A 19,759-nucleotide genomic window follows, 5' to 3' on the forward strand; every position below is an offset into this window, starting at 1 on the left:
AGACTCTTGGTCGGCCTCCCTGCCCCAGGTGTCACTCAGTGATCACGGGTAAAGAGAACTGTTTCAAAAAGCTCCCGTGTTGACTGATTTATTTGTCAGGACCTTAGCAAAACCGACCTCCTCAAGAACCTGGGAGGCCAGACCACTCCTCCCTCAGACCCATGAGTCCAAGTCCGCAGTCCCCACCCGCGCCTTCCCTGGTGCTCCGAGAATCCAGCCCCCACGCCTGACAGTGAGGTTTCGGGGAGCATGTTTATTCATAACGCAATTCAATAAATACGGCTCGTGGAAAGGGGTTGGAGGGCCAGGGAGGTGCGTCTGCGCCGCAGCCGCACCGCTGGGTCAGGGTTCCGGAGTTTCCAGCATGTCCGCCAGGGCTCTGGAGAGGACGCAGAGGTTAGTCAGCCCAAGTGCCCAAAGCTCACCCCAGGCGCTTAGATGGAGATGTTAACCTGCCCATTTTACCGACAGGGGAATGGAGTCCCAGGGTCGTCCAGTCACTCAGCGGGACCTCGCCTCTCTAAGGGCCCTTAAACTGCCCCCCTCCACACACTTACTGGTACAGGGAGGAGGAGAAATAGTCCACGTAGCTTCCTGTGGGAGAAAAGATAAGAGGCTTGAGCGGTACACCACAGGCGAAATTAGGCGGCCACTGATTCACCGAATCCGGAATCAGAACTAGCTCCGCCCCCCCTTTTTCTTAATTCCTTCCCTAAATTGAATTCCTTCTACTGGGACTCCTTTCAAGGTCCAGCGCCTCTCTCCTTGCTCCTGGTGTTCCCATTCTCCAGAAGCCCCTTTTCTTCCAGCTCTACCTGCTTTGGCCCCGCCCGTTCGTTTCTAGGCCCACCCTTCAACCTTCCACCCCTTGCCTACTAAGTAGGCTTCAGCTCTAGCCCCACCGCTCCCTCGGTCCAGGCCCCGCCCCTCCGCGCGCGCCCCGCCCCTCCCGCCGACTCCCCGCCTTGGCCATGCCTCCGCGCCTAGCCACGCCCCACAACCTCCCGGGCCCGCCTGTCGGCTTTGGCTCCGCCTCCACGGAGTTTGCCCGGCTGGGCTCCGCCCACTCTCACCTGGAGTGCAGACAGTTTCGCAGACCAGCGGGCAGAGGTAGCAGAACTGGCAGTGCTGGGGGCGGGGATGGGGAGAGAGACAGAAGTATAAGACATGGTCGGGGCGGAGCCGGGATGGGGGCGGGTGCCGGACGGGGGCCCGAGTCGTAGGTTAAGGTCAGAGGCGGGATGGAGAGTGTGGAGTCAAGGCTGCACCAGGGGTGGAGGCTTGGGTCAGTCTGAGGGCAGAGGCCAGGATTTGGGACTTGGGTGCCCAGAGGGCCCCCGGCCATCCTGGGGCCTGGTGGAACCTGGGTCCGGGGAAGTGTCACCTGGCACTGGTCGCAGTGCTCCCCCATGTTATCCTCGTCGCAGTGACAGTTCTCACATTCAGTGCATCTCTGGGAACAGGAGGATTCTGGTTTGGGGACACCGTTTGGGAGCCACCCGCCAGTCCTCCACCCTGCCCCCTGGACATTTCCCCAACTCCCCACGCTCATTACCTCCCACACTGAGCTCAGCAGCTTCCCCCTTGTTCCCCTCTTGCAAGGTGACACCACATCCCCCTGTCACTGTGGGCTGGGCCTGTGGGTGTTCTCTTCATGCCTTCTCCCTATTCTCCCCACAACCTGCCAGGCCCCAGCCCCATTCCACCTGCCCCCTCTGCCGGACCCTCCCCTCCAACCCCATATCTGTAGGTACAGCTCAGGCCTCACTCCCTCCTGGACCGTTGGCCCAGCCTCCTCCCCAGCTTCCTGGCCTCCAGTCTGCCCCCTACATGGCCCTGGAAGGGCCTCTCTTCACCTGGCACTGCCCCTGCCCCTCCTTTGCTCAGAGCTGTCCCCAGGCACCTTAGAGCCCCAGGACAAACTCCAGGGACAGCCTGGAGAATGGACCTGGGCTGGGCACTTACATTGCAGAAAGAGCAGTAGCCACACAGGGACCCAGGCTGGTAGTTCCCGTACTCCCCGGCACCCTGCAGATCTGTGCGGACAGGAGAGCAGCAGTGAAGCGGCTTGACTCTGCTCCTCCCTGCCCCCACCTGGCCAGGTCACTTACCCGTGTCCTCGCCACTCTGCTCCTCACTGGAGCCACCTCCAGCCACCTCCCTCCTGGCCAGTGGGTTAGGGATGATGGTGAAGGGGAGCTCCTCTTCCTCCAGCCCCTCCTCCTCCTCCTCTTCCCCCTCCTGGTGGTCTTGGCTCAGTGGCGCGTGAACCTCAGCCCTCCCTTCCCTCTTCTCTTCCTCTTCTCCCTCCTCCTCCTCGTGGCTCACACTGAGGCCGTGACCTTCCTCGTCATCGTCTTCATCCTTCCGGTCCAGGCTGCCATGGCGGGTGCCTTCTTCTCCCCGTTCTGAACTTTCATCATCTTCCTCCTGGGAACTCTGGTCCTCCTCCTTCTCCTCTTCCTCCTCAGAATCTCTCTCCCTCAAATGGCTTCTATCCTTGACCTCCATGTGTTCTGGAGGCTGGTGGCTGATCTCATCTTCCAGGGACCCTCTGTGGCCAGTCCCTTCATCTTGGTGGCCTTGTGGCCTGTGGCTGGGAGCCTGGTGGCCAAGCTTGTCAGAGATGTCCTCATCTTCATCCTTGGGGCCTCCGTGGTGGTGATGGTCAGGGACTGCTGACTTATATTCATCTGGAAAGTCCTCCTCCTCAGTGCTCTTGGGGCCTGGGTGTTGGGAGCTTGCAACATGGTGGCTGAACTTGACTGTGATCTCCTCTTCCTCTTCGTCCTCATCTCCAAGGCTGTGAGTATGTCTGGGAATCTGGTGCCAGTGTTCAGTGGACACATCCTCATCCTCATCTTCTTCGTCTCCATAACCTCGGTGTCCGTGACTGGGGGTATGATGATGGTGTTCATCTGATACATCTTCATCCTCTTCCCTCCCGTGGCCTTGGTGCCTGTGGACCTGGTGTCCAGACTCAGTGGACATATCCTCTTCCTCATCTTCTCTGTGGCCTCGGTGTTCAGGACTGGGGCTATGATGATGGTGTTCATCTGAGATGTCCTCATCCTCTTCTTTCCCGTGGCCTTGGTGCCTGTGGACCTGGTGTCCAGACTCAGTGGACATATCCTCTTCCTCATCTTCTCTGTGGCCTCGGTGTTCAGGACTGGGGCTATGATGATGGTGTTCATCTGAGATGTCCTCATCCTCTTCTTTCCCGTGGCCTTGGTGCCTGTGGGCGTGGTGTCCATACTCAGTGGAGACGACAACATCATCATCATCATCATCATCATCATCATCATCACCTTCTTCTCCGTGGCCTCGGTGTCTGTGGCTGGGGACATGATGGGGATATTCATCTGAGGCATCTTCATCCTCTTCCCTCCCGTGGCCTCGGCGCCTGGGGGCATGGTGTCCATACTCAGTGGAGACAACATCATCATCAACATCATCATCACCTTCTTCTTCTCTGTGGCCTCGGTGTCCGTGGCTGGGGACATGATGGGGATATTCATCTGAGCCGTCTTCATCCTCTTCCCTTCCGTGGCCTCGATGCCTGTGGGCGTGGTGTCCATACTCAGTGGAGACCACCCCTTCCTCTGCATCTTCATCGTGCTCTTCTCTGTGGCCTCCAGGCACATGCCTGATGCTATGATGGCGATACTTGCTGGACTCAACTTCATCCTCATCCTCGTCCTGATGGCTGTGGCTTCTGTGGCTGGGGAAGTGGTGCCCGTGCTCATCTGAATCATCCACATCTTCGTTCCCATGGCCTCTGGACCCACAGGCCTGTCGAGCATGCTCTGTGAAGACCTCTTCATCAGGGATATTCTCTTCTCTGACCTCGTGGTCTTGGTACCTGTGGTCTCGGAGCCCATGACTGTATTCCCTGGAGACATCCTCATTCTCATCTCTGTGGCCTCGGTGGCTGTGCCTGGGGTCGCCAAACTCATCTGGCACATCATCTGAGGGCCCCACGACTCCCGCATTGTTGTTCCAGTTGCTGGGGCCCGGCCCGGCCCCTCTCAGCTGCTGGGTCATGGCCGGGGGGAAGAGCAGGCTGACCATGGCAGCCCAGAGGAGAGAAGCGTGCAGCCATGGCCCACGGTGGCCCATGGGGACAGACAGGCAGCAGAGCTTCTCCCAGGGCCGGCTCCAGCCGGATGAGTGTTGGGGTCCTTGCCCCTTTTTGGGTCCTTCTGGTTCTTTCTGCCTGTGTTGTTCCCTTGCTGTGCTCCCCACTGCCTCTGCCTGGCTGCCTTCCTCCGGGCCTCACTGCTGGACACCCCTCTGAGGCAGTCTCAGGAGCCCCCTCACCCCCCCCCCCGGCCCTCCCTCCCCACCTCCCAGCCAATAGGGTCTCTCTCCTCCCCTCTCTGCAGCTAAATTTACTTTCAACCCTGAGTTATTCTGGGTCAGTCCCCGCCTGCCCCTCCCCTCCTGTTCCTCCTCCTCCCCACTGGGGAAGGGGTAGGTGAAGGGGTCTCAACTTGGCCAGGAGTGGGGGCCAAGGACTTGACTTGGTACTGCCAACAAGTTCATGTTTGGCAGCTGCAAAGATAATGGCTAGACTTTTAGTGGGTCAAGTTGGGGGGTGCCTAAGGCAACTGTGGGGGCTGGAAGGAGCCATTCGGGAGGAGAGACCCCTGCCATGGAAGGACTGGGGACTGGATTCTGGGGAGTTTCTGCCCAAAAGGGGAGCCTTTGCTGAGAGAGTGGATGACAGTATGGAGGCCCTGGACAGGGGTGGAAGGAACTCGCTCCAGCACACGCACCTATGACCTCCTGTCCCTGGAACTCGGAGCCAAGGGCAGAAGACCAGGCCAGGCCAGGGCTATAAATACAGCGAGGGGGGTGGGGGGCTCAGGTTACCCAGCTAGGCCGCAGCTGTCCCTGTCAGAGCTGCAGGAGACACGTGGTCCTGCCTGTCTGTGGGTCACTGTCTCCCACTCCTCACCCTGTCACTATCGCCCTGGCCCTTTGGGTCCCCAGCCCTCTTTATGGGTGTCCCTCTCTCATTTCTGTCACCCACTGTTCCCCAACCACAGGATTCTACTATCTTCCTGTCACTCTGAGCATCTGCTCTCCACCCAATTCTTTCTCTCTCTCTCTCTCTCTGAATCAGTGTAGCCCCTGAATCTCTGTTCACCCCCTTTCTGATTCTCTGCCCCCTACTTAAGTTTTTGTGCCAACCCTCCCCCCCTCCAATGGATTAATGTACCCTCTCCCTATCTCTGGCATTCCATCTTGGGTCTCTGTCCCCCTCTCTCTGGATCTCTGTTTCTCTCTCTCTCTGGTCTCTGACTTCCCGTTTCTGGATCTCTGTCCCCCTCTGGGTCTCCGTCTGGCCGTCCCGACTGGCCCTTTGCCCCGCCTCTCGCTCGACGCATCCACAAGACTCCCCGCCCCCCAGACCTTGCCCCGCCCCGGCTGGGAAGTAGCGGATCCGGTTTGTCCTGGGCGGGTCTGGAAGCCGGGTTGGTGGAGGGAAGGTAGGCAGCCGGATAGGTTGCGGAGGCTGCGGCAGCATGGTGGGTCCGGAGAAGGAGCAGGTACAGCGGCCGGACTCCCGGACTCTGGTTCCCAGAGAGGAGGGTGCTGGAGACCCAGATTCTTGGTTCAGATGAAGGAAGGGGTCGGGGTGGGGGGTCCCGGAGGTTGGGGGTCTCCGGACTCCTGGGTCCTTGGGGACAGATAGGAGGGGGGCTAGGGGAGTCCTGAGGCTGGGGGAGGAAGGCGCTGGGGTCCCGGACTCCTGGGTCCGGGGAAGGGTGCGGGGTGGGTGCTTCCGTGACCGATAGGACTGAGCTGGAGCCCTCCCACCCCTTGTTCCCGTCCTCAGAGCTGGATCCCCAAGATCTTCAAGAAGAAGACGTGCACGACATTCATCGTTGACCCCACAGATGCGGGGTGAGGAGTTCGCCCCTGGGATCGACCCCGGAGCGTCCCCAGAGCTCCCCGGCCCGCTGACCCCGCCCACCTCCTTCCCTCTACACCCCGCCCCGTCCCTGCGGACAATTCCAAGGGCGTGCCCTGGTGGCGCTCTCCCTCGGGAGGGTTTGGGTCCGTGCAGACTCTTCCAATTTCCCTTTGGTCAGGGTCAGTGTTAAAGCCCTGGGCTTCGTTCTGTTTCTTTCCTTCCCTGTGTCTCTTCTCTGCGTCTTCTTGCGTTACTTTCTTTTTCTCTTTTGGCCGTTTGTTTCATTCATTCATTCATTCATTCATTCATACATCCAAGAAGCCCTCATTCAGTGCTCCCAAGGAAGCATAATTATCAGGAGCACAGGCGCTGCCAGGGTTCAGATGTCACCTGGGACTGGTGCTGTGTGGCTTTGGGTAAATCATTTCACCTCTCTGAGCCTTATCTGTCCCTTGGACATAAAGACAGGCCCTACCTCCTGAGTGGGCATTTATTGAGAGGATTTAAACAAGTACCTGCTTGTGAATTTCTGGAATGGGGCCCAGCACGTGGCTGGCGCTGGAAAATGCCTGCAGTGATCACTGAAAGGAAGCAGTGATCCTGTGTGCAGGCCCCGTGCTCAGGCTCAGTGGCCAGGGACACCTGCATGAGTCCCTTGGGGTGTTTGCCTACCTTGAGGAGCTCCCGGCCTTCAGGGACGGTCTCTCCAGTGGATTCTGGCTTTGAAATTGTTTTCAAGACAATCTTTGGGGCATGGGAAATGTCATCATTCCTAACTTAGTGTGTGCCGTGCACATCGTAGTGCAGTAAGTCTTGCAATGATGTCTAAATAAACAGATGGACGTTATCGGGGGTGAGTGCTCTAAACCTTTTTACTGATGGGGAGTGTGGCCAACGCAGTTGAGGGACCTCCGGTCTGGCGGGAAGAGGACTAAGGCAGAGAGATGGGAGCTCTGAAAGACGGGCAGCTGGGGCCCCGCCCGAGCCCCAAGGAGGGTCTGGCTACGGCTGGGGAGGGACACAGGGTGTCACTGGTGGCTTCTGGAGGAGGGGGGGCCTCACTAGGTGGCATGTGAAGGATGAGCTGGAGTTTGACAGTTGAAGGCAGCCGGGAGAGAAGAGCGTGGATTCAAAGGCGTGGGAAGAACATGTGCAAAGTTCAAGGTGCTGGAGGCCTCCATGGAGGAGGGCGGGCCAGGACCTTGGCCCTGGGGTGCTGGGGAGCAGTGGGAGGGGCGGGATCAGCTCTGGGTGTGGAAAGAGCCTCTGGGGGTTGTGTGAGGACGAATCGGAGTTCAAGGAGCCTCGGAAGAGGCTGGGCTAGGGTCTGAGTGGGACCGGAAGAGGCCTGAGCCAGGCCACCCCTGTGGGCACACAGGGTGGGGGCAGGGACAGGAGCTTGGGGACTGCTGGATTTGAAGAGTAAGAGGGGAGTGGGGGGGAGGATGGCTCCTGGGCATCTGGTCTGGGACCTGAGAGACAGTGGGGTTGTCCCCGAGACGGGGAATCCAGGAGGATGAGCGGGTCGGGAATGTTGCCAAGCTTAGCGTGGGCCTTCAGGTGTTAGGGGACTTGGAGGGGACTAGGGGATGCTGCAGACCTGGGTCCGGGACTTCTGTCCAGCATTCGAGAAGTCTTAGTTGTAGACGGTAGCTGAAACTGTGGAAGGAGGTGAAATATCGGCGGGGAGACTGTGTAAAGTCAGGGAAGTTGCACTGGCAACTCTATGACCTTTTTTTTTTTCTTTTGCACGGAAGAGTATTTTTATTTTTATTGTTTTTTATTTTTAAAGATTTTATTTATTTGAGAGAGAGAGAGAGCACAAGCAGGGGCAGGGGCAGAGGGAGAGGGAGAAAGCAGACTTCCCACTGAGCAGGGAGCCCGATGCGGGGATCGATCGCAGGACCCTGGGATCATGACCCGAGCCGAAGGCAGACGCTTAACTGACTGAGCCACCCAGGCGCCCCTGAAGAGTATTTTTAAAAACCTGTCTCTGAATGCCTCAAAACAAACATGCCACTTCACAAGTCACCACAGTCTCCAGCACATCCACAGATTTCCACCTGATGCTTCTTCTTTTTCTTTTAAAGATTTTATTTATGTATTTGAGAGAGAACACCAGCGCGGGGGGGGGTGGGGTGGGAAGGGGGAGAAGCAGGCTCCTCACTGGGCAGGGAGCGGGGCTCAATCCCAGGGCTCTGAGATCATGCCCTGAGCCAAAGGGAAGGCAGATGCTTAACCAACTGAGTCACCCAGGCGCTCCTCCACTTGATGCTGCTGCTGCTTCTTCTTCTTCTTCTTCTTCTTCTTTTTAAAGATTTTATTTATTTATTTGACAGAAAGAGACACAGCGAGAGAGGGAACACAAGCAGGGGGAGTGGGAGAGGGAGAAGCAGGCTTCCCTGCTGAGCAGGGAGCCCGATGCGGGGCTCGATCCCAGGACCCTGGGATCATGACCTGAGTCGAAGGCAGACGCTTAATGACTGAGCCACCCAGGCGCCCCTCCACCTGATGCTTCTTTCCCTTAAATTATTTGCTTGGCCCCTGGGGCATCAAGTTTGAGACCCATGCAGGGAAGCCATGTGGTCTGGGGCTCTGGGAACACCTCCACTCGAGGGAGGCACAGAGAAAGAGAAAAGCCACTGATGTGGCAGGGACAAGGCAGCCAGGGGAGCAGCTGTGCCCTGCCAAAGGAAGGAAAAGATTTTTTAGCATCAGTCTTTGAGCTGTGACCAGTGCCATTTTGTGATAGTCACACGAGACCTGAATAGAGGCCATTGTGTTTGGGGATATGCTGGTCATTGCTGATCTTATCGGGAACAATTTCAGCTTTAGCGGCCACACAGAGGAAGGAAAGTACGAGGTAAGAAGTGCGGGGCACCTGGGTGGCTCAGTGGGCCAGCAGCCGGGCTGAGTGTATTCTGTTCATCCTGGGTGTGGGCTGATGGCCATTCTTTCAGTGTCTTTACAACTTTTAACAAATCCATGTACCACCAGTGGTATTATTCTGTGAAACTGGTCCTTAAGTTAAGGCTCACTCCGCTTACATAAATTCAGGTCTCCTCCACTATCTGAAATCCTTTCTGGAATCAGGGACTAAAGAGACGTAGATACATTTTCAAGTAAATTCTTCATTCCCCAAACCCATGTTGCTTGCTCTTTAAAACTCAGAGGCCCATCACTTGTCCATTTATTTAAGGGATGCGAGGGCTACTTGTACATTTAAGGGGAAAAAAAATTTTGTCTGTGATTACCATAAATGAAAAAACTTCCATTTGCCACAAAGAGAAAGAAGCAAGCCATAAAAGACCATCACAATGAGAAGCAAATGAAAGCACTTCCCTTCTAACTGGACATTGTTGGCAGCCCAATTTTCTGAGCCTGAGGCCAGCTTCTCTCTGTTAAAAAAAAAAAAAAAAAAGAGTATCGGGGCGCCTGGCTGGCTCAGTTGGTGTGAGCAGACGGCTCTAGATCTCTGGGCCGTGGGTTTGAGCCCCACGTTGGGGGTAGAGATTACTTAAATAAATAAACTTTAAGAAAGTGCCCAGCGAAGCCTCTCTCCTTGACAGTAATCAGGAGAACTGGAAAAGGCAAAGTTATTTAAAGCTCTGTGTGGCATTGGGCTGGAGTGGTTTCTCCGCCCGAGCCTGGTATGCAGCCCTCATTTCAGATTTCCCTGAAGACGGCTGTGTTACCCTTGTCTTGATCTGAGGAGGAAATGGGGGCTCAGGGAGGTGAAGCCCAAAGTCCCACAGCTGCCCCCGCCTCTGCATGCTCTCTGAAACGCTCTGGATTTTCCTTTTCGTGGAATCTCGTCTGTTTGGACTGGGGGCAGCCCGGCCGGCCCCTGATGGCTGGTGGCGCTTCTGGAACGCGGGTGCAGTGAGGGCGGGGCCCTGTCCGCCTCCCCGCTCCAGCTTCCTCGAACCCCCGTGGCCCCCTTCCACCCCAGTGAGGGGCAGCGCCAGGGTCAGCACGGGCTATGTGTCTAACTGGGGGCTGGGGGGGGCATGCAGAAGTGTGGGCGCTTCTACAGGATCCTTAGGGTCGGGGGAGGGGGGAACCCCTGGGGTTCATGCTTCCCCCCCCCCCCCCCCCCGTCCCCAGAGGAGCCCTGTGCCAGTGCGGGCGTCCCCGGAGCACTCACCCATCAGTGGCTGTGGAGGATGCCTTTGGGGCAGCCGTGGTGACCGTGTGGGACAGTGACTTGCACACCACGGAGAAGCCCACAGACGCCTATGGGGACCTGGATTTCCTGGGCGCCGGCCGCAAGGCCAGCAACGTGAGGCCTGCATGTCTGGGCAGGGCTGGGGTCAACGTGAGGCCTGCATGTCTGGGCAGGGCTGGGGTCGGTGAGCGGGGCTGCATGCGCCAGGGGCTCCCCGAGTCAGAGTCTGGGGGTGCTGCAGCTGAATGCTGTCTCCCCATTTGCCCATCCCTGTCTTCCCCTCTCCCCGAATCTCTCTCCCTCCACCCCCGTCTTTTCTAAGTCTGTCCCCTTTTCTCTGGGTCTCTGTCCCCTTCTCCGTCTTTGGCCCTTTCCCCGTGTCCTCTCCTCCTGTGTGTCCACAGTTCCTCCGGCTCTCTGACCGCACGGATCCAGCTACTGTTTATAATCTGGTCACCCACACATGGGGCTTCCGGGCCCCGAACCTGGTGGTGTCAGTGTTGGGGGGGTCAGGGGGCCCCATCCTCCAGACCTGGCTGCAGGACCTGCTGCGACGCGGGCTGGTGCGGGCTGCCCAGAGCACAGGTGACTGAGATTGGGTGGGTGGCTGTGCCCCCTGAGCCCGGGCCCCTGCCCATCTCCCCCACTGCTCTGGGATGTGGTCTCCCCCCAGCTCTGAGGGGGTTTTGGGCTCACTGTCTCTTCTCTCTCTCTCTGTCCCTACACACCCATGTCTCTGGACCTCACCATCACTCTCTGTGTCTCTCTAGGGGCCTGGATTGTCACCGGGGGGCTGCACAGGGGCATTGGCCGACATGTTGGTGTGGCTGTGCGAGACCACCAGACGGCCAGCACTGGGGGCACCAAGGTGGTAGCCATGGGCATGGCCCCCTGGGGCGTGGTTTGGAATAGAGACACCCTCACCAATGCCAAGGTGGGACCCAGAGTCTTGGAAAAGGAGGGGGCTGGGAATCCTGGGTCTGGGGGCCCGGACCCCTGGGTCTGAGGGAGGAGGTGGCTGGGAGTCTGGACCCCTGAGTCTGAGGGAGGAGGGGCTGGGGCCTGGACCCCTGGGCCTGAGGGAGGAAGGGCTGGGGGCCTGGACCCCTGGGTCTGAGGGAGGAGGGGGCTGGGGGGCTGGACTCCTGGGTCTGAGGAAGGAGGGGGCTGGGGGTCTGGACTCTTGGATCTGAGGGAGGAGGGGCTGGGGCCTGGGCTCCTGGGTCTGAGGGAGGAGGGGCCTGAGGGTGTACTCCTCAGGCTGAGGGAGGAGGGGCTGGGGGCCTGGACTCCTGGGTCTGAGGGAGGAGGGGCTGGGGGGCCCGAACCCCTGGGTCTGAGGGAGAACAGGGCTGGGGGCCTGGACCCCTGAGTCTGAGGGAGGAGGTGGCTGGGAGTCTGGACCCCTGGGTCTGAGGGAGGAGGGGCTGGGGGCCTGGACTCCTGGGTCTGAGGGAGAACAGGGCTGGGGGCCTGGACCCCTGAGTCTGAGGGAGGAGGCGGCTGGCAGTCTGGACCCCTGGGTCTGAGGGAGGAGGAACTGGGGTCTGGGCTCCTGGGTCTGAGGGAGGAAGGGGCTGGGGGCCTGGACTCCTGGGTCTGAGGGAGGAGGCGGCTGGAGGCCTGGACCCCTGAGTCTGAGGGAGGAGGCGGCTGGGAGTCTGGACCCCTGAGTCTGAGGGAGGAGGCTGCTGGGAGTCTGGACTCCTGGGTCTGAGGGAGGAGGGGCTGGGGGGCCTGGACCCCTGGGTCTGAGGGAGAACAGGGCTGGGGGCCTGGACCCCTGAGTCTGAGGGAGGAGGCGGCTGGCAGTCTGGACCCCTGGGTCTGAGGGAGGAGGAACTGGGGTCTGGGCTCCTGGGTCTGAGGGAGGAAGGGGCTGGGGGCCTGGACTCCTGGGTCTGAGGGAGGAGGCGGCTGGAGGCCTGGACCCCTGAGTCTGAGGGAGGAGGCGGCTGGGAGTCTGGACCCCTGAGTCTGAGGGAGGAGGGGCTGGGGCCTGGACCCCTGGGCCTGAGGGAGGAAGGGCTGGGGGCCTGGACCCCTGGGTCTGAGGGAGGAGGGGGCTGGGGGGCTGGACTCCTGGGTCTGAGGAAGGAGGGGGCTGGGGGTCTGGACTCTTGGATCTGAGGGAGGAGGGGCTGGGGCCTGGGCTCCTGGGTCTGAGGGAGGAGGGGCCTGAGGGTGTACTCCTCAGGCTGAGGGAGGAGGGGCTGGGGGCCTGGACTCCTGGGTCTGAGGGAGGAGGGGCTGGGGGGCCCGAACCCCTGGGTCTGAGGGAGAACAGGGCTGGGGGCCTGGACCCCTGGGTCTGAGGGAGGAGGAACTGGGGTCTGGGCTCCTGGGTCTGAGGGAGGAAGGGGCTGGGGGCCTGGACTCCTGGGTCTGAGGGAGAACAGGGCTGGGGGCCTGGACCCCTGAGTCTGAGGGAGGAGGCGGCTGGCAGTCTGGACCCCTGGGTCTGAGGGAGGAGGGAACTGGGGGCTCGGACCCCTGGGTCTGAGGGAGGACGGGCTGGTGTCTGTCCTCCTGGTCCTGATGGAAAAATGCTCCGGTCTGGCCGCTTGTCCCCCAGGGCTCGTTCCCTGCGAGGTACCCGTGGCGTGGTAACTCCGAGGACGGGGTCCAGTTTCCGCTCGACTACAACTACTCGGCCTTCTTCCTGGTGGACGACGGCACCCACGGCCGCCTGGGCGGGGAGAACCGCTTCCGCCTGCGCTTCGAGTCCTACGTGGCGCAGCAGAAGACGGGCGTGGGAGGTGAGCGGCTTCCTCCCCCGGGGCCGCGGCGCGAGGCTCAGGATCCCTGTGGTCCCGTCTGGTGGAAGTTTGGGGATTGAGGGGCGGAGGAGTTACCTCTGGTCAAGCTCCTTCCCCCACTATTTGCTTTGTCTTTAAAAATCTTTGTCTCGAAATCTAAACTACACGAAAGCGGATGGCTCCGTGCAGTTTTAAGAAACTGAACCCGCGTGTGCAGCCAGCACGCAGATCAAGAAACCTATCACCGGCCCCCAGAAGCCTTTTCCTTCCCGCCCCGGGGGTCACCCCGGTCCTGCGTGTGGCGCGGGGAGGGGTTCTGACCGCGCTTCTGCCGTGTGTGAGCAGCATCCTACACCATCTGCACGTTCTTGACTCTGGCTTGCTGCAGTTGACATTATTTCTGTGAGATTCATCCCTATCATTGCACCAGTTGTGGTCCGTAAATAACCCATGGGCCAAAAAAGGAAAAAAAAAAAAAAAGCCAGAAAATATTTTGAACTGGATGGTAAGAAATATAGGACCTATGAGCACTTTTGGAATGGAGCTAAAGCGGTATCTAGAGGGAAATTTGTAGATTTAAATGCGTATATCAAAAAATGGAAGAAAGTCTGAAAGTCGATGATTTAAGCCTCCAATTAAAGACAAAACAAAACAAAAAACCAGAGGGGCACCTGGCTGGCTCAGTCAGTAGAGCATGTGACTCTTGATCTCCGGGTTGTGAGTTCAAGCCCCACATGGGGTGTAGAGATTACTTAAAAAAATAAAATCTTAAAAAGAAAAGAAAGAGGGGCGCCTGGGTGGCTCAGTCAGTTAAGCTTCTGCCTTTGGCTCAGCTCATGATCTCAGGGCCCTGGGACCGAGCCCCGCATCTGACTCCCTGCTCAGCCGAGAGCCTGCTTCTGCCTCTGCCTCTGTCCCTCCCCCCACTTGTGCTCTGTCTCTCTCTGTCAAATGCTCTCCCTCTCTCTCAAATAAATATATTTTTTAAAAAAGAAAGAAAAAAGGGAAAACACCTCCAAACTCCTTCTACCTGCCCGCTTTCCCCAAGCTGCGTTGAATTTATATGTCACTTTCTGATAGGTTAACGTGGTATCTGTTTTTCCATTTATTCAAGGCTGGTCCTGAAGTAAGGTTTGTCAATTTCCTCATAAAAATCTCATACCTTTCTGGATGAATTAATTCCCAGGTAATTTGCCATTTTTATGAAAACATGGATAATCTAGTTTGGAGAAAAGTTTTTTTTCTCAAAAAAAGTGATTTTTGTGTATTTTTTTGTATCAGTTCTCTTACCAGATTCTTATTAATATTTATTTATTTTGAGTGGAGTCTCTCCAATTTTCTGAGAATCTAAGTCATGTTTTCTTCCAAGAGATACCTTTGTCTCTTCCAGCTTAAAAAAAATACTAGTTTGCATTCCAATTTTACTTTCTTGCATCATTACATTAGCTCAAAACTCCTGGATGAGTGTGAATAGAAGTAACGTTGTCTTGTTTGTTATTTTACTGGGAATAGAATTAGTAGAAAACTATCTTACATGATTTTGCTGTTAGGCTTTGGAAATGTCTTTATTGTATTTAGATAGTTTCTTTCTTTCTTTCTCTTTCATTTAAAGATTTTATTTATTTGTTTTTGAGAGAGAGAGAAAGCAGGAGCAGGGAGAGGGGTGAGGGGCTGAGGGAGAAGCAGGCTCCCTGCTGAGCCTCAGGGCACCCGATACAGGGCTCAATGCAGGGGCTCTATGCGGGGGCTTGATGCGGGGCTTGATCCCAGGACCCTGGGATCTTGACCTGAGCTGAAGGCATACGCTTAACCGACTGAGCCACCCAGGCGCCCTCTTTCTTTGGTTTTATTTTTAAGAAATCTCCACACCGTGTGGGGCCCAAACTCACAACCCCGATCCAGAGTCACATGCTCTACCAACTGAGCCAGCCAGGTGCCCCTAAATAGTCCTTTCTAGTCCTTATGTGGCATGTGACTCATGCCATAAATACCTGCTTCATTTGGGAGCCTAGGAGTCCAGGCCCCCAGCCCCTTCCTTCCCTGGGAAGTCAAGTATTACTGTCTTCAAAATCTGATCCTTCCTAACCTGCTCAAAGATAGGACAATTCCCGTGAGCCACAGGACACAGGATTAGGCAGAAGCCAAGTTTGTCCCAGGGATTCATGGGAAATGTGGTTCTTTCCCATCCCTGGCAAAGGCTGATGGGAGGTGACCAAGCCCCCGGCTCTCTTCTCCCCAGGGACTGGAATTGACATCCCTGTTCTCCTCCTCTTGATCGATGGTGATGAGAAGATGTTGAAGGTATAGGGTTTAAGTGGGGAGGTGGCTGGGAGCCCTGACTCCTGGCTCCTGAGTCTCAGGGGAGGACAGGGCTGGGGATCTGGACTCCAGGCGGGATGAACGCTTGCTTCCCCTGATCTGACTGCCTGCCCTTTTATCCTGTAGCAGATAGAGAATGCCACCCAGGCTCAGCTCCCCTGCCTCCTGGTGGCTGGGTCCGGGGGAGCTGCAGACTGCCTGGCAGAGATCCTGGAAGACACTCTGGCTCCAGGGAGAGGGGGAAGCAGGCAAGGTGAAGCCCGGGATCGGATTAAGCGTTTCTTCCCCAAAGGGGACCCTGAGGTTCTGCAGGCCCAGGTATGACATTGGGGGCCCAACTCTGAATCCTGAGATGGGAGGGAGCTGGGGACCCAGGTCCCTGGGTCTTGAGAGATGAGGATGCTGAGGTCTTAGAGTCCTGGATCCTAGGGAAGAGGAGAATGGAGGCCCAGACTCATGGATTTGAGGGAGGAGAGGGCTGGGGGCCTGGACTCCCAGGTTCTGGGGGTCAAGGGTGCTGGGCATGTAGACTACTAGGTCCTGGAGGGACTGGTTTCCTGTGACTCTGCAGACAGAGTTGGGCTTGGGATGCGGAATTCGGTGTTCTGCAGGTGGAGAGGATCATGACCCGGAAGGAGCTGCTGACGGTCTATTCATCTGAGGATGGCCCTGAGGAATTTGAGACCATTGTTCTGAAGGCCCTTGTCAAGGGTAAGCCTTGGACCCCAATTTTTCTTCCTCTCTCAGCTCAACTTTGGACACTTTCTCGGCCTGGGCACTTTATCCATCCTCTGTAAAGTTGGGCTCCTTTTTATCTCTTTTCTTTTTCTTATTCCCCTTGGCAGTGTTTCTTGGGGCTTTGCGTGGTGCTGTTTGGACAGTTTTCCCAAGATACTTTCATTACGTTCCAACATTGTTTTCTTCCTGTTGGATTCATGCATGCATCCATCCATCTGTACATTGACCTTTCCATCTACCCATTGTTCCATTCATCCCTCATTCTCCCATCCATCCAATCATCCATTCGTCTTGCCTTCTACCCATCCTTCTACCTGTCCATCCACATATCCATTGACAGTTCCATCCACTCGTTCTTCCTTCCATCCATCTTTGATCCATCCATCCATCCATCCATCCATCCATCCATCCATCCATCCATCCTTCCATCCTTCCATCTATCTACCCACTCGCCCTTTCTTCCTTTCCTACATAGCTCCAATACGTTTTAAGCGCTGAGGGGTAGGGGAGTCAGAGATGAACCAGAGCACCATCTCCCATTGAGGAACTCCTGATATTTTACTACAGGAATGGATGATGAAAACCAAGGTTGGGAGCAGAATGGCCACCTGGTAGAGGCTAGGGATGGGGATCATGTATTCATTCAACAAACATCATCCTAGGCTCCAGAGACTAAAGCAGACCCATTTCTTGCTCTGAAGGACCACAGATCCTACCAGAGTTTTTTTTGACACAACCTTAAGTAAAATTGAAGACCAAAGCGTGGAGGGGGAAACCGCTGTCAGTAAAGAGACAAGGAGGAGGTGCTATTTAAATGGGTCTTGAAGAGCTAGTAGAATCTGGACTTAGTGAGATGGGGAGATAGGATAAATAAATGGTAAGGAGGATGCCTAGAACTCTGGGGATGAGGGCGGGGAGAGTCGTTTTTGGTGTCAGAAGTTTTACAAGGAAAACACCCACTTGGGTAAAAACTCCCAAGAGGCATTGTGCCAGCCCCAGGTCCCCACCCCAACTGTATCCGTCATGTTTTGTGGTGTGACAGAAAGAGCAATTACTTTTGACTTTGGAGTCAGATGAAGCTGAATTGGAATACCAGTTTGGCCCCTCCCCTCCTGTGTGACCTTGAGAAAGAGACCTCCCGCACTCTGAGCCTTAGTTTCTTTCTCTGAAAAGTGGAGATAACCCGAGCCGCAGGGACAGCTTATGAACAGTGCCTAGTCTCCAGGGATGGGCCAATAAATGGGAGCTCTTTTTTTTTTTTCTTTTTTTTAATTAAGTAGGCTCCCCAGCGTGGAGCCCAACATGGGACCTAAACTCATGACCCTGAGATCAAGGTGTGAGCTGAGATCAAGAGTCGGATGTTTAACCGACAGAGCCACCCAGACACCCAGGGAGCTCTTCTTAATAAAATTCCATTTCCTGTGGGGACACATCCCGTAAATAGCAGCGAATGGCAGTCAGTGAGCAAATCTGCTTCACTTCACAGAAGTTAATGCACCAGCCTCTTGGGAGAAAACAGGGCGGCTATGAAATGGGTGGGTTGTGGGGTTAGTGTTGTCAGTCCGTTGCCTGCAGAAGTGGCAGCGATCCCGCTCTGCTGGGGACATTGGAGCCGGCTGGGCGGGCTCAGTGATAGCAGAGTTGAATGGATGAAGTTTCAGCAGGTGAGGAAGGAAGGGGGGAGGAGATGCATGCTCCTTAAGAGTGTGGCATGAGCCCAGGCACTGTGCCAAGCATTTGGCAGACATTTTGCCCATGATCCTCCATTCCTGCTTGCAGGGGGGTGTGGGGCTGGGCAGAGAGGGTCGGAGGGCTAGAGGGATGGGACTTGGGGATTGATGAGCTGGGGGATGTGAAGGAAAGGGAGGGGCAGGGACAGCACAGGGACAGAGGGAGGGTCGGCCTCGTTGACTGGGTGGACAAAGGGGCCATCCCTGAGATACAGAACCCAGGGAAGGTCGGTTCTGGGGAAAGATGCTGAGCTCCATATGGGACATGGCGAGCGTGATGGATGGGGGGAGGTCCAGGTGATAAATGGGGAGATGTGTTAAGGCAGAATAGAAAGTGAGATATTATAATTTTTTTTCTTGTCTTGAAACTGTGAGGAAATTCAGGGAGATCTATAGAATCTTAGAAGATCCCACTGTGAATTTGCTTCTGGGTTTTGAAAAGAAATAAAGGGGCGCCTGGGTAGGTCAGTCGGTTGAGCATCCGACTCTTGATTTCAGCTTAGGTCTTGATCTCAGGGTAGTGAGTTCAAGCCCTGTGTTGGGTTCCACGTCCAGCATGGAGCCTACTTATAAAATATGTATATGAAGTTATGTGGTCCTAGGCATGTGACTGCCTCTGTCTCAACCTGTTTCCTCAGCCACTGGCCTTCGAGGTTCCACTGGCCCAGCTGCAGATTCCTCTCTGTTTGGAGCTCCATCCCACAGTTATTACCGTTAACAATGCTGTAAAGTGGGTACCATGATTATTCCCATTTTATAGATGAGGGAACAGAGGCTCGCAAGGCCCAGGGGCTTTCCTGAAAATACTCCACTGGTATTGCTGGAGCTGGGATTGGAACCCAGGTCTGCCTGCCTCAGAGCCCATTGTTCATCTGCACTCCACTAGATTGCCTAGTCCCGCCACTCCAGTTTTTAGAACAACCAAAATGGCCCTCCTTAGTTTTGGAAATCCATGTGAAGCAAGTGGACACAGAAGGAAAAATGGCACAGGTGCTCTGGACACCAGTGGTGTCTAGACTTTGCTTGACTTCTCCTTGGAACCTTTGCTGGATGCTTCAGATTCTTCTGGCCCCTCGTTGACCGTACATGTTTGGATCCGTTAATTGTTGTGTCAAAGTTTTAAAGGCCCTTTGCTCTTCCTCGTTCTTTTTAATGACCTCCAGGGCCTTCCGGAGCCCCTCTGCTGTTCGGATATTTTTCCCATCTCATTTTCATTTCTCTGTCTTCTCACAAATACGCTTATGTTTCTAGGAAATCAGAGTGACTCACATTTGCCGTCCCTTGCTGTGTTTGCCTGCACGCAGACCTTGGCTCAGGCCGCTCCTGCTGCCTTGGAAATTTCTTTTCTCATCTTAGATGCACACCTCCAAATCCTGCCCATCTTTCAAAGCCCTACCTCCATGCCTGTCCTCTAGGAGGCCCCCTTGGATCACTCCATACCTCTGAGTGTAACCTCCCCTAATCACATTCTGTGCCCACCTCCGAGGGCACCAATCCCTTGGAGGGTAGTTACATGGTTTCTGAACACATTTCTCTGGAAGGATTTCCTTCAAGGCAGGGGCTGCATCCAGTTTCTTTCTCCATCCCTCCCATTGCCTGGTCCATAATTACGTCAGTAAATGTGAAATGGATACCTGATTGCCTTTCCTTCTTCTTGAGGACTCTAGAACGCTGGTCTGCCCTCTGCCCTGAGCTTAATGACCTTATGCTCGCAATAGCCTGACTTCTTAAAGACCCCAGACGCTACCCAACAACACCCCCTTTATATGGGGTTTAAATGTCCCGTATCTCCCATTGAAGCAAAACAGACATTCATCTGAAATTCCTACCCCCCCACCCCCACCCCCAACTTCTCGCGCCCTTGCCCTCTCACTCTTTCAGCTTGTGGGAGCTCGGAAGCTTCAGCTTACCTGGACGAGCTGCGTTTGGCTGTGGCTTGGAACCGCGTGGACATTGCGCAGAGTGAACTCTTCCGGGGGGACATTGAATGGCGGGTGAGGGGGCAGGGCCGGGCGGGCTGTGGATCCTGACAAGGGGGACGTGTTCTCCTCCCAGCCTGACTTCTTCCACATCTGGCTCGGTCTTCCATTCTTGTCCAGCATTCTCTTAACTGTCCATCTCT

General features: G+C 56.0%; 2 protein-coding genes across 5 annotated transcripts in view; one reads left to right on the top strand and one right to left on the bottom strand.

Moving 5' to 3' along the window:
• Nucleotides 1–342: 342 nt before the first annotated feature.
• On the bottom strand, nt 343–4,119 carry HRC (histidine rich calcium binding protein). 3 transcript variants are annotated; one of them, XM_088027204.1, is made up of 9 exons: nt 3,641–4,119; nt 3,525–3,559; nt 3,274–3,470; nt 2,112–3,138; nt 1,966–2,036; nt 1,385–1,453; nt 1,074–1,128; nt 558–594; nt 343–379 (listed from the first exon to the last, which is right to left on the bottom strand). In XM_088027204.1, the coding sequence occupies exons 1-9, from the start codon at nt 4,117–4,119 to the stop codon at nt 343–345; spliced, it is 2,007 nt and encodes a 668-aa protein (XP_087883330.1). The 3 variants fall into 3 exon arrangements, with proteins under 3 accessions (XP_087883330.1, XP_087883329.1, XP_087883328.1); XM_088027203.1 differs by having other exon boundaries at nt 2,112–3,010; nt 3,119–3,311; nt 3,462–4,119; XM_088027202.1 differs by having other exon boundaries at nt 2,112–4,119.
• A 1,353-nt stretch (nt 4,120–5,472) lies between these two features.
• Nucleotides 5,473–19,759, top strand: part of TRPM4 (transient receptor potential cation channel subfamily M member 4) — a 36,142-nt gene continuing 21,855 nt past the window's right edge. For both annotated transcript variants that reach the window (XR_015769191.1, XM_088027715.1), the window contains exons 1-10: nt 5,473–5,555; nt 5,846–5,913; nt 10,031–10,205; nt 10,496–10,676; nt 10,862–11,025; nt 12,667–12,850; nt 15,090–15,151; nt 15,296–15,487; nt 15,781–15,880; nt 19,519–19,631. Coding sequence is in view for 1 of the 2 variants with exons in the window: in XM_088027715.1 (XP_087883841.1) it covers nt 5,532–5,555; nt 5,846–5,913; nt 10,031–10,205; nt 10,496–10,676; nt 10,862–11,025; nt 12,667–12,850; nt 15,090–15,151; nt 15,296–15,487; nt 15,781–15,880; nt 19,519–19,631 (1,263 nt within the window). In the remaining variant the exon portion in view is untranslated. The remainder of the gene's footprint in view (nt 5,556–5,845; nt 5,914–10,030; nt 10,206–10,495; nt 10,677–10,861; nt 11,026–12,666; nt 12,851–15,089; nt 15,152–15,295; nt 15,488–15,780; nt 15,881–19,518; nt 19,632–19,759) is intronic.

The sequence above is a fragment of the Eumetopias jubatus genome, unplaced genomic scaffold, assembly GCF_037043125.1.
Source record: "Eumetopias jubatus isolate StellerSeaLion01/CBP00866 unplaced genomic scaffold, mEumJub1_p1.0 scaffold_10, whole genome shotgun sequence".
Taxonomy (NCBI): domain Eukaryota; kingdom Metazoa; phylum Chordata; class Mammalia; order Carnivora; family Otariidae; genus Eumetopias; species Eumetopias jubatus.

What these genes read in the sequence shown, in the direction of transcription:
- HRC (XM_088027202.1), bottom strand. Translation starts at nt 4,119, where the DNA reads ATGGGCCACCGTGGGCCATGGCTGCACGCTTCTCTCCTCTGGGCTGCC. An exon ending in AGCACTGCGACCAGTGCCAG is followed by an intron (nt 1,129 to 1,384) that starts GTGACACTTCCC and finishes CCCCGCCCCCAG; the next exon opens with CACTGCCAGTTCTGCTACCT. An exon ending in TTCTCCTCCTCCCTGTACCA is followed by an intron (nt 380 to 557) that starts GTAAGTGTGTGG and finishes CGTCCTCTCCAG; the next exon opens with AGCCCTGGCGGACATGCTGG.